This window comes from Artibeus jamaicensis, unplaced genomic scaffold, assembly GCF_021234435.1.
Source record: "Artibeus jamaicensis isolate MK-2021 breed Jamaican fruit bat unplaced genomic scaffold, CSHL_Jam_final contig_490, whole genome shotgun sequence".
Lineage (NCBI taxonomy): Eukaryota > Metazoa > Chordata > Mammalia > Chiroptera > Phyllostomidae > Artibeus > Artibeus jamaicensis.
In genome coordinates, this window is record NW_026521861.1 from 22,208,810 (window position 1) to 22,222,238 (window position 13,429).

Consider the following 13,429-nt stretch of genomic DNA (forward strand, 5'->3'; position numbering starts at 1 on the left):
GGCCTCGAGTTTCCTGTCCTGCTTGGTTCCAGTTCAGCCTTTTTCTCTTACCATCCGGGAAAATCCTGCAGTTTTCAGGCTTGAATTTATTTCTTGTTTGTATCCTTTATTTTAAAGATTTTTATTTATTTGAAGAGAGGAAAGGAGAGAAACATCAATGAGCAAGAGAAACATCGTTGATCGGTTGCCTCTTGAGTGCCCCCTACTGGGGGGCCGGCCCTCAATCCACTGAGCCACACCAGCCAGGGCTGTGTTGTTGTTTTCTAGAATGTTCCTTTTCCCTTATGTAAAGTTAGAGGCGTTTCATCTGTTCCCGCACGTTGTTCTGTGGACTTTTTCCTTGCTGAGGGTCCTGTGCTCCATTTTACTTGAAGTGCGAAAGTTCCCCAGGCCAAGGGACTAGATTTGGTGAAGAAGCGTGGTTCGCGCGTGGATTCATACACGCATCTTGTAAGAGAAAAGGTGGCTGCTGGGAGCCAGTGCGGGACCAGGCTCACAGTCTGACTTCAGGGCGGGGGTGTCAGATGCACTTTCTCCGGGGTTAACATCAGCCTCGTCGCTGTCTTCAAAGGGCCGAATGTCATTTGAACTCCTTAACAGTTAAGGAGTAGTTACATTTAGACAGTCATAAAATTGCTTCAGACCTTTGAAGACAACCATGAGGCTGATGTGGCCCCCAGTGACAGAGCATTGGACACCCCTGCTTCAGAGTGTCCACAAGTCACCGACAATGGCGGGCCGACAGTGCGGCACCACCGAGTGGCGGCTGCCTCCTGCATCAGGCCAAGCAGCCGAGCTCTTCCCGACCGGGAGCCGTGCTAGGCCACGGCCCACTCGGTGTGCTCTGTCTGCTCCTGGCAGGCTGAGCAGGACTCTCGCCGGCTCCTGTTTTAGGAGGGTCTGTCTGCACGTCCTTGATTAAGGGGCTGACAAGGGCGTCAGGGTCAGCACCTCAGCTCGGTCATGGTCTGGGTCCGCCAACCAGCAGTGCCGGCCTCCCCAGGGAGGCCCGATGGGGGTTCTGAGTGGGAACGCACCGAGGAGAGCCTGGGCACACCTGGCCACGCAGGACGCCGGCTGCACCGGGAGCCCTGAGGGTGTGGACCTGGCGGACTGTCCGGCAGGTGCTGTGCCGGCAGCATCTGGGTCAGACGGACGGGCGTCCTCCCGGGGCTGCTGTGGTCGGGGCCCCAGGCTGAGCTTCAGCCCTTCAGGCCGGTGTTTTACAGGCCCCCGTGCCAGCTGCCAGGGTGTCTGCCTCCTGCCCTTGGTCCCTCAAACCGCGATTCTCCACTTTGTCATCTTGTGCCACACAAATTACTAAAATTCTACTGCACACCAAAAAATACGCTTTTTGGTGATATGACAAAGTATAATTTTGATTGACTCCCACCAGAGAACTAGCATGGTGCTGGCAGTGGTGCTTTTTCAGTTGGACAATCTAAGGGAAAGGAGGCCACTGCCCCTACATAGGTGCTATGCACGTTGAAGATCACTGCCTGAGCCCTCCTGCTAGGTGCTGGCCCAAGTCCCACCCTGTGGGTGACAGGCAGGCACGCCACAGCACAGCCACTGGTGGTGGGCTCAGACTGAGGGAGCAGGGGAGTGTGTGGCCTGACCCTGACCTCTCAGGAGCTGTGCTGTCCCGCGGTGGAGGGAGGAGGACCGGACTGCAGAGCCTGCTTTACCGACCAGACCTCGTGTCTGGCAGCTCCCGCTTTGCACAGGGTGCCACTTGAGGTGGGCTGCACCCAGTGTTTCTGACTTCAGTGTCCCGTACGGTGCCAGCCACATGGGGCAGGAGGCTGGACAGTTGGCTAGCTGGCTCACAGCGCAGAGGAACCTGCACTTGGCTCTCCATGTTTGGTTTTTTGATGTTATCTGAGGCTGAGACTCCAGCCCACTCTGACTTTCCCTCCTGCGCTGCCCCCAGGGTCTCACCCACCTTGGAATGACCCAGGTGCCGGCCCCCGGAATGCGAGGCTTGCTTCCGAAAGCTCTACCTACTCACAGCCCCACACTGCCCAGGGGTCACCATGCAGCCTGGGTCTCCCTCAGTCACTGGCTCTGGTAAGTGCCCGTGGGACAGGTCCACACTTCATTCCCTACCTGGCTGTGGGGCTCTCTCTGGTGGTGACAGAGTCCCCGGTTCTGCATACCTTGTCTCGGGGGTGGCCATGCTCCTCCTGACGTCCTCAAACCCCAGTGTTTCCAACAGGCCCTGCACCTAGACCTGAGCTCCCCAAAGACACAGACTGAGCTCCTTGCACACCCTCAGGGCCGCCCCCTGGCAGCTGCCCTCCTGCAGCCCTGGTCAGCTCATTTGTGGGCCCTCCCCAGTCTGGGTCTGTTGGGCACGGCCTCATGACCACCCTGCAGCTCTCGGGTGTGGGAGAACGGTCCCAGGGACCAGGATCAGGGTCGGCTGTCGGTCAGCTCACTGCGGCTGTTCAAGTGTCAGCCCTCGGCCCTGCTTCTGGGCAACGAGGGAGTCCATGTGACCAACTTCTGCGTGTGCCCCAGTGCCCTGAGATCCCTGGGCCGACGCACCTCCCCTGACCCCGTGCAGGCCTCCAGCTGCAGCGGTGGCTTGGGGCACACTCGTGGGTCTGACCGTCCCTGCCTGAAAATCAGGTTAGTAGCTACATGCCGGTGCTCACATCCGCCCTGCCATCGCCACCCCTTCCGCGTGGCTTCGTTCTCACGTAGGCCAGGCTCCCTGGCTGCTGTTGGACTGGCAGTAAGTGAAGCGTCACTACAATTCTGAGAGCCAGTGACGCAGACGGTCCAGTTCCCCTCCAGCCTTCCCATGAATCACTGCGCCATCCCCACCTGCTTTTCCGGGAGCCACTCTGGTTTCTGGCATGTTTCGTGTTCATCTTTGCACACACGTGCAGATGCGTGCATGTCCCACAGCAGCACCACGTGTTCCCTTCTCGGCTGCTCCGCTCACCAGCGTGCACTTGGCCTCAGCAGGCTTCTCCCCTCCGTCCCAGTGGTGGCCACTAGGGCAGCTCACCCAGCACCCAAGGGCCCCCATCCTGGGCAGGCCATCCCCCTGGAGTCCACCTTGGCGCCTCGGTTGGGGGTGGCTGCAACCCATGGCTGGGCCTTTTAACACTGCCCGTCCCCCAGACTTGCCCTTAGCTGGGGATCACCACCCCCACCCTGCACCGGGTGCGGGGCGTCGGTTTGCACGGCCCGCCTGCTGTGCCCACACTATCACACTTCCAAGTTCGAAGGTCTGTGTTCAGGGCACATTCTTTCACGTGGGCTCCCAGACACAAGGAACGTGTAGGTGTCGTTCACTAAGGTTCTGCCCAGGCCCCCTCCAGGTGCTGTCCCCGGGGCCTCTCTCTCTCGGAAACCAGTGTCACAGGCAGCCCGCACTCAGCCGGGGGGAGCACACGTGTGGGTCAGGAGACTGCACCTCACGGCAGCAGCCGCATCTTCCCCGCGAACCAAGAACCATCTGGGCTCCGCTCACCACTATGTGCTGTGCACTCGTACCCACAGCACAGAGGTCCATCTGCACGAGCTCGGTTACCACACTGGTGTCCCACCGAGAGGGGGGCAAAAATGCAGGTGATGATCCGCCCACTCCAGAGACAAGGGCTCACCCGAACAGGGACTCGCTAGCTCTCTGAGGGGTACTGCTTCTGAGGACACCGATGTGCCGAGGATGCCACCAAGGTCAGGACACTGGACGCGCTTGGTAAAGTGTGACCTCAGACTCTTAGATGCCACTGAGCCAGCCACCCCCCAACGGGAGCCCTGTCTGACCAGCTCCTGTGAAGGCTATTATTTCAACGTAAACAAAGACTGACTTCTAAGAATGGAAATTTGCATTTGCGTCGACATAACTGTGTTTAAAGTGGAAAAGCGGAGCACGCACGACAGCGTGTGAGCTGTCCACAGCCCACGGGAGGGGGCGGCTGTCCAAGAGCCACAGGCAGAAAACACGGGGCTCCGTCCGGGAAGAGGCCGGTTTAGTCAGAAACCTTTTCTGCTGCTTAACCCGTGTGACTGTACGCAGACACTGTGATCTGAAGGGTTTGGCAAAGATTTATTTTTTGTATTTCCAGTCTTGTAAAGTAGACACAGATGCTTAGAAGGGAACCGACTCTCAGCACGCAGACACGAACACAAAAGCCTCAACCCAGCCCCTAACGTGGAAACGAGGAAGGTACTCAGCAGGTGTCCAGGCACGTCCCCGTGTGGTCACTAACAGCCACCACCCTGCCCAGCACACAGGCCAGCGTCTGTGCCACACAGAGCCTGCCGTGGGCCCCGGACCCCACACAGCCACACCCAGGGTCTCCTACGGCGGCGTGGACACAGGCCCTGTTCGTTTGGGATGAACCCTTTCTGGAGTCATTGAAGTCACAACAGTACTCGTCTTTCAGAGCAGGGCGAATCGTAACTGGTTAAGGTCACGGGTCATTTTACTACAACACTACGTACGTCCTGACTAGCATGGTGGAATCATCTACGCTCGGCTATTTATAACATCGAAGAACACTGCCACCCGGTCACTTCAGCAGGGTCAGCGCGACATGCTCGCTGACCGCTCCCGCAGGCACGGGGGGCGGGTCCGCAGCGCCGCCCTCCCCTCACGACACCAGGCACTCGGCATTCACAGAGCAGACCCACAGGGCGGCCAAACCCCCAGGACCAGGGCGGCGCCTCCGCCGGCCTGGCCCCCAGGGCCCCGCTCCCCGTGAGAAGCGCCGTTTCTAGCTCCGCGTCAGAAGGTGCCGGTGGAGGTGGTCAGCCGCCGCCCAATGTAGATCCTGAGCGAGAAAGCAACAGGCGGTGAGCGGGGCCCGGACTCCGCGGCCCAGGCAGGTGCACCGTTTCCACCCGGGGTCCTCTTCCCACTGTGTGCGCCCCACACGTGGTTCCCCGCCCAGGAGGAGACGCCCCAGCCTGGCGTTCCCTCAGTGAGGGGACCCAGCACCCTGCTGCTGTCGAGTCGCTGCCACAGCAGCCTGCCAGACAGCCACCCGCTGTCCCAGCAGCTGGTTCTGAGGAAGACCCAGAACGCACTGTGAACACCTTGGGTGAGGTGGCCCCAAAGAGCCCGGGCCACAGTCAGTTTGGACGCTGACATCGAGGAGCCCCCCGGGGAACTGTTCCTCTGCGGTTAGAGCCGTGGTCTCGGGTCAGAGGTCAGGGAAAGCAACCCACTCTCACCTCCCGCCCTGCGGCACCATCCAGAATCCGAAGCCTTCCCACGTACCCAGTCTGCCCAGCAAGCCACTGCCACAGAACACCGTCGCCCAGTGAGGAGGAGCGAGGCCACCCCCTCGTGCCCCACGACAGCCCTGGGGTGAGCTGGAGAGCAGCCCCCGGCTTCCCAGACTCGGGCCTGGGCGCCACGGCGCTGTCTGGGCCAGAGGCCCTCAGGGCTCACTTCTACACTCAGTGCTCCCCGCCTCGTCACCGTGAGGGGCCTCGGTGTCTTTCCCTGCTGAGGGACCTGCAGGCAGCATGGTGACGGCGTAAGCACCAAGGAGAGGAACCTGCCTGCACCTGTGCGGAGCACGGGGAGAGCACGCCTGTCCCCCCCGAGTGCCCTCGCCACGACTGGCAGTGCCTGTGCCGGGCTGGGCCGCAGGGTCACGGCCGTGTCTGTTCACTGACCTGGACAGTGGTCACGTTAGCATGGGCTCACACGCCATTGCATAAGCTGTGACTCACGACCTGTGATTTCAGTGAGGTGTTTCAGACCAAGTCACTGAGACCTGGGACTGTCCGGGCGGGCCACCCGGGGTGACTTACCCCAGCCCGATGGCCAGCAGGTGCGAGAGCAGCAGGGATGGCAAGAAGACTTTGAGGAACTCGGCCGAGAAGACGCCCCCCTTCTTCATGACGCTCGTGTTCCTCATGCTGAGTGTAGCCGTGCGCTTCGGGTGCCGGAACAGGAACTCCCTGCGGAGGGAGGAGCCGTGAGCACCGGCCCGCACGGCGCCCCAGAGCCCCCACGGCGCTCAAGACAGACTCACTTGGGGGGGATGTTCTCCGGCCGACTGGACCAGTCCCATATCCAGTCCGAGTTCTTCTTCAGGATGCTTTCCACTTCCCGCCTTCTCTCAATGTAATCTTCCTCAGACTAAGGGAAGGGGACGGTTACAAAGCAGGCGACCCTCGTGCCCACACCAGGAGCACCGCCTCCCACCCGGCATCGGGCCAGAGGCGGAGCTCAGAGCCAGAGGCCACGGCCAGTCTTCAGAGCCAGGCAGGTGGACCAGACAGACAGACCCTCTGGGTCAAGTCCCAACTGTGAGACCTGGCGAACACTGCCCCCGGGGAGGGGCTCGGCTTGTGGACACAGACGTCCACGAAGATGCCGCGGCGCTGGCTGCAGCAGACAAGACGGAAGCTCGGCCGGGCGGCAGCGCAGTCCCAGAGCCTCGGAGTGCGCAGTGCAGCCAAAGCAGCTCCATTCAGAAGTTACCTAACACCACACTCACGAAAGGGGGCTTTAAAAGTAGGACTGTAGGGGATTTTGCATTTAAAAATTCTATACCCCCAATAACACTCCTTTTTAAACTCTGGGGGGAGAAATGGGTAACATTTTAGAAACGCCCCAGAACACAGTGCCAAAGCACCCGGCAGCAGGGCGTGGGCCCAGACGCCTTCCGTGTCCAGAGCCTGGGGGTGCAAGGGCTCCTCCATCCTTCCAAGGGAGACCAGCCTGAGGGGGAAGGACCGAGTGCTGGCCAGGAGGAGGACCCGGGGACACTTCCTATACTCGGCACCGGCCACAGCGGGTGCACAGGGTGCTGGCTTCTGCCACCAGACGCGAGCCCAGGAGGGCTGTCAAAGGCTGTCACCCTGCACTTGGTCTCACAGCAAAGCTTAGTGCCCAATGTGTTAGAGCAGGGACCTGCGCTAAAATGCCGGCCCTGTCAGCTCCTAACTCTGAACCACCCAACACCAGTGTGGGCCGCCCAAGGGCAATTTCTGGAAGCAGCTGTGACACCCACAGAGAAAGGCCCGTCCAGAGTTCGACCTCAGGGCAGAGGGGCTCCGAGTGGCCTGCAGAGAATGCCCACTCACACATCAAAACCCAACCCACTAGAGGCCTGACCTATGGCCAAGAGGACAGCGACCACCCACTGATAACCCCCAGCCACCCTTCCCATCCTCTCCAGGCCTAAGGCACGTGGGGCCAGCCCCGGTCCAACCTAAGCCCACACCCCATCTGCTCAGCGTCAGCCCACATGTCCCCCCAAAAAGGCCGCCCCTTCAGAGCCAGATGGCCCCCCACCGCTGGCCCTGCAGACAGGCCGCCCTACCTGGGAGCTGTTCTTCTCCCCAGTGCTGTGGCTGTCTGTCTCCGACACGCGGTTCGTGTCTTGTGGAGTCTGAGAGCGAGGCGGGCTAGGAGGCGGGGAGCGAGAGCGGGACATGTCAACTCTCTCCGACAGGAGCACGAAGCCCCACAGGCAGGGGCCTCCCCCCGCCCCAGGCTAGGGCCCAGCCCATCTCCCGCCCTTTGCAGCTCAGCTCGAAGGCATCAACCAGCCAGTCCTGGGGGGACAGCAGGCTTCGTCTCTGACTGGCTCTGCAGTCTGCTCCACGGCCCTGGAGAACCCTGACCTTCACTCCGGACTTGGCCATGCCGAGGACGGCAGCTCACGACACAGCCACTCAAGGCACCAGGGCAGGGACTGGGGTTGGGGCCCAGGACAGTGGCGGCCCCCACGGTGAGCCTGTGCACTGCGGCGTCGGCACCCACCTGTCGCAGTGGGAGCTCTTGGAGCTGCTCCGTCCAGACTCGTGCTGGGCGTCCAGCAGGATCTTCTCCATGTCTCCGTTGTACAGTGAGGCCGAGGCGGGCACGCTGCCCCCACTCCCGTTGCTGCTGAAGTGCAGCTCCACCCAGGAGCCTGAGGGGAGAGCGGGGGTGCTGCTCGGGTTCCCGCTCGCTCTGCTGTCCAGCCCTGGCAGACGGCGGCCCCTCCATTTCTGAGGGGCTGGGGACACGCACGACACCCGCCCCTGGCTCTTGCAGTGGCGGTGACTGGTCTCGCCTCACCCCCCAGGAGCAGGCAGCCCCGGACCAGGACCTGTGTGCAGCCAGCAGAGTGCGGGCGGCCCGAGTGCGTCCAGACTGTACTGAGGTGGAGAGACAGGCGCGGACCGACAACATCCGTCGGCTGCCTCTCACATGTGCCCGGACCAGGGACTGAACCCGCAACCCAGGCCTGGGCCTGACGGGGAATCGACCCAGAGACCTCTTGCCTCGTGGGACAACGCCCAGCCCTTTGAGCCGCACCAGTCAGAGCGACCTGGGTGCTTTTTTCCGCACTCAACTTTTAGAAGGATAAAAGCCGTCAGAAGGTTAAGAGATTTTAGAAATTGTGAAGACTTAAGCCACCTCTGGTCGGCCTACTGCCCCTCCCGGCTGCGGCTCTGTGCTCAGTCACATCGGAAGCCAGAGGCAGACTGCAGCCACAGCAGAGATGACTTCTGACCAACCCCAATGAAGCAGCACAGGCCACCCCCAAGTCCCGAGTCTGGGCCGGGAGCAACTCGGCTTCAACTAAAATCCCAAACGAGCTGATTCCATCCAGATTTCAGATCTGAGAACTGATGTCTCACTGCCACCAGGTCACCTGCTCATCAAAATGTAACACAAGCAGCTCCCAGCCCAACCACAAATGCTCCGGTGGAGGCCCCGCCTCTCACAGCCCAGTGTTCGAGGACCCGGAGGCCCGCTCCAGCCCCAGCAGAGCCAGCTGCACACCAGGGCGGCCTCAGTGGACCGGGGGCCAGGAGGTGCAGCCTGGAGGGGCTGTCGGTTGTTCCTGTACAGGTTGGGGGCAGGCAGGACACCGACAACAGGGAGTGCGCTGGAAGGTGGAGACGACTGCACGTCCATGGGAGGCGGGCAAGCAAAGGGCCCCGACAGCGCCGGCTGCCAGGAGGGCCCACTCGGCAGCAGTGAAGACACTGCAGGCGAGAGGGCAGATGGGGGGAGGGGCCAGGACCCAAAGGCCACTCCGGGGTTTGCACGGGACGGACCACCAAGTGGGTGTGGGGGCATCCACATGGCTGCGCATCCAGAACCCTGCTGCACAGCCACGCCATCGACTGCCCACTCTGACCCGCCTGGCTTGCGTCCAGGGTGGGCAGCTCTCAGGAGCGCTTCCATAAACATCGAGGGGCCCCTGCCGCAGACACGCACAGGTGGGCCCCCGGGTTGGGAGGTGGTGATGAGTGTTCAGGGCTCCCAGGGTCGCACACTCTCCGTGTGTGGGTCAAACACCAGCACAAACAGCGGCCACTTCACACATGGGCAGCCTCATTGGTTTTTACACTTGGCTGTGGAGGAGGGGTTAATTTGCATCTCTCCAGTTTGTAACGAGGTTAAACATGTTTTTGTGGCCACTGGCCATTGGACCGCACCTTTTTAATGAGCCGTTCCAAACACCGACCCTCTTCGGTTACAACCGACTCCACACATCTGGGTGCAGTGAGCCGGATGTAATCTGCACATGCGACCTGACCCCCACCTAGGCCCATCCTTCTGCTCACTGGACAGCGGCCTCTGCGTCTCCCAGGGCTGGGGGCTGCTTCCTGGAAGCTATCCCGCTGGCATTGCCCCAGGCCTGGCCCTGGACCGTGGGTCCCCAGCACACCTGTCCTCGTGACGGCGCACGCGCGCGGAGGACGGGGGCAGCAGGGACAGGGGCAGAGCAGAGGCCAGGAGCCGCACCATGTGCGCACCGTGGTGCAGGCGCAGGACCCGCTGCTCCGCTTCCCACTCGCTGGGGGGCACTGTCCCAACCCCACAGCCTCCATCATGCCCATCAGAAAACAGCAAACCAGGCTCAGGAGCTGCGCACCCACCTCCCGTTCGCTCTGCTGAGACCACCACGCAGGCATCCAGCTCACACACCACTTCCTCGCCAGCCTCTCCCAGTGCCTACTGTCCGCACAGCCCACTCAAGCTCTGCCTGGGAGTGGAAGCTGCAGTGACTTCAGAGACTGCCCCAGGGCACCAGGCCAGAGGCGGCTCCTCTGTCCTCCCTCGCCAGGCTGCTGACCGTCTTCCAAGGCCTCTGATGCCCTCCCCCCACGGCATCGTGAAAACCTGGGCCTCGGGTCTTCCCCCCACCAGCACTCCTCCCTTCCCTAAGACCAAGGTCACACTCAACCAACCAGCACGCCAGCTCTGGCCCCGTGGCACAGAGCAGCACACGGGCTCCGCACTGGGCACAGTTCCACTTTTCCAGGCTCAGTCAGTCACTCAGACTCTGGGCCTGGCTCTGTTTCCCGGCACCAGCTGAAGTGCGGCCTGGGTCACGTAGGGTGCATGACGCAGACGGAGTCTGAGGTGTGTGGTGTCTTCTCGGTACCACTTCTGACACGAGTGAGGGCTCCCACACACCAATCACTGATTCTCCAGCCCCACCTGGCTGTCCCACCACTGCCTGGAGCTGGCATCAGGCCCCACGACGTAGAGGGGTCAGTCCCACGGGGCTGCCAGCATCAGGCACAAACGGGGTCTCCAAGCCCCCCACACTTCTGTCTGCCAGATGGCAAATTCAAGGTCCCTGTGACACCTCCCTCACTCACCGGAACTACTCATGTTCCCCCACTTACCAGAGACAACACCGCTCAGACCTGCCTGTGCAGGGAGGCACAGGGCTGTCCCCTGGGCAATGCCCTGTGATGCCAAGGGTTCACAGTCCAACCTTCACTGGCAGGAGGTAGAACTCTGCTTCCGCCCTCTTCCAACCTGCGCAGGGTCCTGGGCTCATCAACAACGGCAAACACCCCTCACATCCAAGAAACCCCGGGGGGCTTAGAGCTCTGCCCTGCAACTGCCAAGACCACCAAACACAGCACTGAACACAACCGTGTAAGAGAAATGTAACGGACGTCACATCACCTTCAGGAATACGTGTGCTGTAGGCCACCTCAAGGAGCAACCCAAAACTCCATGGAGACAAGTACACGTGCTTCAGAATCATGTTCGCACAGACAGTTCTAAGCATCCTTGGGAAAGAAAAAGATCACACTCTGGACTCCCTGCAGCAAAAGCTTGGGTCCAAAATCTGTGTGTGGAGGAGAGAGTTAATAAAGGACCGGAGCTTTATTATTAACCTGCAACACCTGGGTAGGAAACCACTTCCTGGAAATGGCAGCAGGCATGCTGTGAACGTGCTTACACCGGGCAAGAAAGAGGGGACTACGGCTGCTCCACAACCTAGAAAAGGTCCTCGGAGTCGCAGATAACCCACCAAACAAAGTGGCAGAATCAGGCCTGGGGAAGACACAGGTGTTGTCCACCAAGCCCGTTGCACCCCACCGCTGCCTTCCCCACACCTGCTCCTCCTCCACGCCTAGGAGACCGAGGCCAGCTCGCCTCCCCAGGAGGTTCAGGTACCCAGCAGCTCCAGTCTCTCCCACGACAACCCCAGAAAATAGAGCCCCCTGCACGTCCCTGCCTGGAAGGCGGTCCCCGCCTGGAAAGGAGGCCGGGTGCCTCCCCGCCCCAGCAGGACACCCCATCCCGCTACGGAGAGAAGGGCCTGCAGAGAGCCTGGCCAGTCAGCAGCTTTCGCCAGAGTTAGGGGCAGGGGCGTGGGAGCCCAGCCAACAAAGTAGGGGTAGGAGGGGGCCGCTGTCTGTGCCTTTGGGCCAGATGTAAACAAGAGGTAACCACGCGGCGGCCAGGCGAGGGCTCACGTTTCCCAGGCAGCTGTCGGGGGCCGGCTCCGCCCAGCCCTGAGCGGCGAGTGCTCAGGCGCACGTCCGCACGAGGGGTGCCGCGTCCGCTTCCACGCTCTGCTGTGGAAGGAGCCAGACCCAAAGGCTGGTCTTTCCGTGCGGGATTTCGCACTGCTAGTGACTCAGCAGTTCGGGGTCGGGAGGGAGGGAGCCCCGAGCCCCTCGGGAGCACACGGAACCTTCCAGACTCCTCCGAACTAGGGTAACAGTGCAGTTAAGCAGCTGGAGCACTGGAAAAGGGGGTGGCTTGCAGGCGCAGAGTTTATAAACGTCCCTTGGCTCTTTTGTGAGAAAAAGACAGCAAAGATTAACCCTTTAACCCAATTCAAACAAGATCATTAGTCAACTTCACAACGGGGGGAGACTGCCGGGTTTAGGAAGAGCGGCTGTAGTTAGACGCCTGCTGACCGCGCGCCGGACCGCTGAAGCCCACTCATTCACTGCCTTTGCTGAGATTTAAAAGCCCGCCCTGGAAGTTTGAACGGCCCTCCCGGGCCACGTCGCTGCTCATCTCACTTAGCGAACTCTTGCTGCAGAAACGAGGTGGGCGTCCACCGGGCCCTCCCGCCACCCCCGGGCCTCCACAAGCCCAATGGGCCCGCGGGACCCCGACCCGGCCAACCCGCAGGCGCGGGGCGAGAGCTGCGGTGCGGAGCGGCCGGGACCGGTCCTCCCGCTTGCACTGAACCCACAGGTCGGTTCGGAGCTTGGCTGTGGGGCGACCCTCTAGGGCAAGTGGGGCGTGAACTTGAGGAGGCCTGTTCACAGGCCCGGGCCATTTCTTTAACGCTGTCCACCTCTCACACTGAGAGGAGCAGTCCGTGGCCGGGCGCCCGGCTGCTCCTTTCCTCCGCCCCGAGCCCTGGCCGCCGCTACGAACAGAACTGCTGCCCGCTCACACTTAGGGCCCGTGAGATTCAGCCCAACGCTCGGCTTTTGCGCGTACCACCCACGCTGCTCCTAACTGCGGAGGCGCGAGCGTAAACACGGCCTTGAAGAAACGCGCCAGTGCCCCTGAACCGCAGAGCTCGGGCTTGGGCGGCGGGTGGAAGCGGGAGGGCCGGTCGGCGGCCAGACCCCGCCGGGAAGCGACGCCCGGCCCCGGGCCCCCGGCACCGAGAGGCCCCGGGCCGGCCGCGCAGGCGCAGCCTGGGCTCCGCACCTCGACGGGGCCTGGCCTCCTCCGTCGGCTCTGCCTTTCCCCCGGGGTCCTCCCCGCGGCCTCTGCAGCCCCGGCGGCTCACCGTGCAGGCTCTCCTCCTGCATTCCGGGGGTCCCGCTCTGCGACATGGCGCCGGAGGGAGGGCGCTGCGGCCGGCGGGCCCAGCTAGGCTCTGGCCCGGGGTTGCTAAGTGCCGGGCGCTCCGAAGAGAACGAGCGGGAGCCGGGGCACTGGCACAGGGCACAGCAGGTCCAACCACGTCAGCCCAGGGCCCCGACTGACTGACGCGCGCCGGCGGACGCAGGGCAGATAAGCGAAGGCTACACGACGTCGCCTATTGGCCGGCGGTGGGGAGGGGGGGGACGCCTGGGCGTGCGCGGGGGCGTGGGGCGCGTGCGGCGCGTGCAGCGCGTGCGCGGGGTGGGTCTGAGGCGTCGGCGGAGGCTCGGAGCGCGCGTGCGCAGTTGCGCTGTTAGAAGCGGGACGCGAGTGCACGGGGCGGGCTCTGACAAGCAG

General features: G+C 62.2%; 1 protein-coding gene across 2 annotated transcripts; it reads right to left on the bottom strand.

Annotated features, from left to right (window-relative positions):
* Positions 1-4,047: 4,047 nt before the first annotated feature.
* Positions 4,048-13,215, bottom strand: BNIP3 (BCL2 interacting protein 3). 2 transcript variants are annotated; one of them, XM_037159160.2, is made up of 6 exons: positions 12,996-13,215; positions 7,748-7,898; positions 7,305-7,389; positions 6,009-6,115; positions 5,785-5,934; positions 4,048-4,793 (listed from the first exon to the last, which is right to left on the bottom strand). In XM_037159160.2, the coding sequence occupies exons 1-6, from the start codon at positions 13,039-13,041 to the stop codon at positions 4,748-4,750; spliced, it is 585 nt and encodes a 194-aa protein (XP_037015055.2). In that variant the 5' UTR covers positions 13,042-13,215; the 3' UTR covers positions 4,048-4,747. The 2 variants fall into 2 exon arrangements, with proteins under 2 accessions (XP_037015055.2, XP_053524537.1); XM_053668562.1 differs by lacking the exon at positions 12,996-13,215 and adding an exon at positions 10,910-11,044.
* Between the last annotated feature and the right edge of the window lie 214 nt (positions 13,216-13,429).

Bases quoted from the DNA above. Each gene is read 5' to 3' on its own strand.
- BNIP3 (XM_053668562.1), bottom strand. From the start codon at position 11,015: ATGCTTAGAACTGTCTGTGCGAACATGATTCTGAAGCACGTGTACTTG. The intron at 7,899-10,909 runs GTGATGTGACGT...CTCTCCCCTCAG, and splicing joins CAGCACACGTATTCCTGAAG to GCTCCTGGGTGGAGCTGCAC. The intron at 6,116-7,304 runs GTAGGGCGGCCT...CCCTTCCCTTAG, and splicing joins GGGAGAAGAACAGCTCCCAG to TCTGAGGAAGATTACATTGA.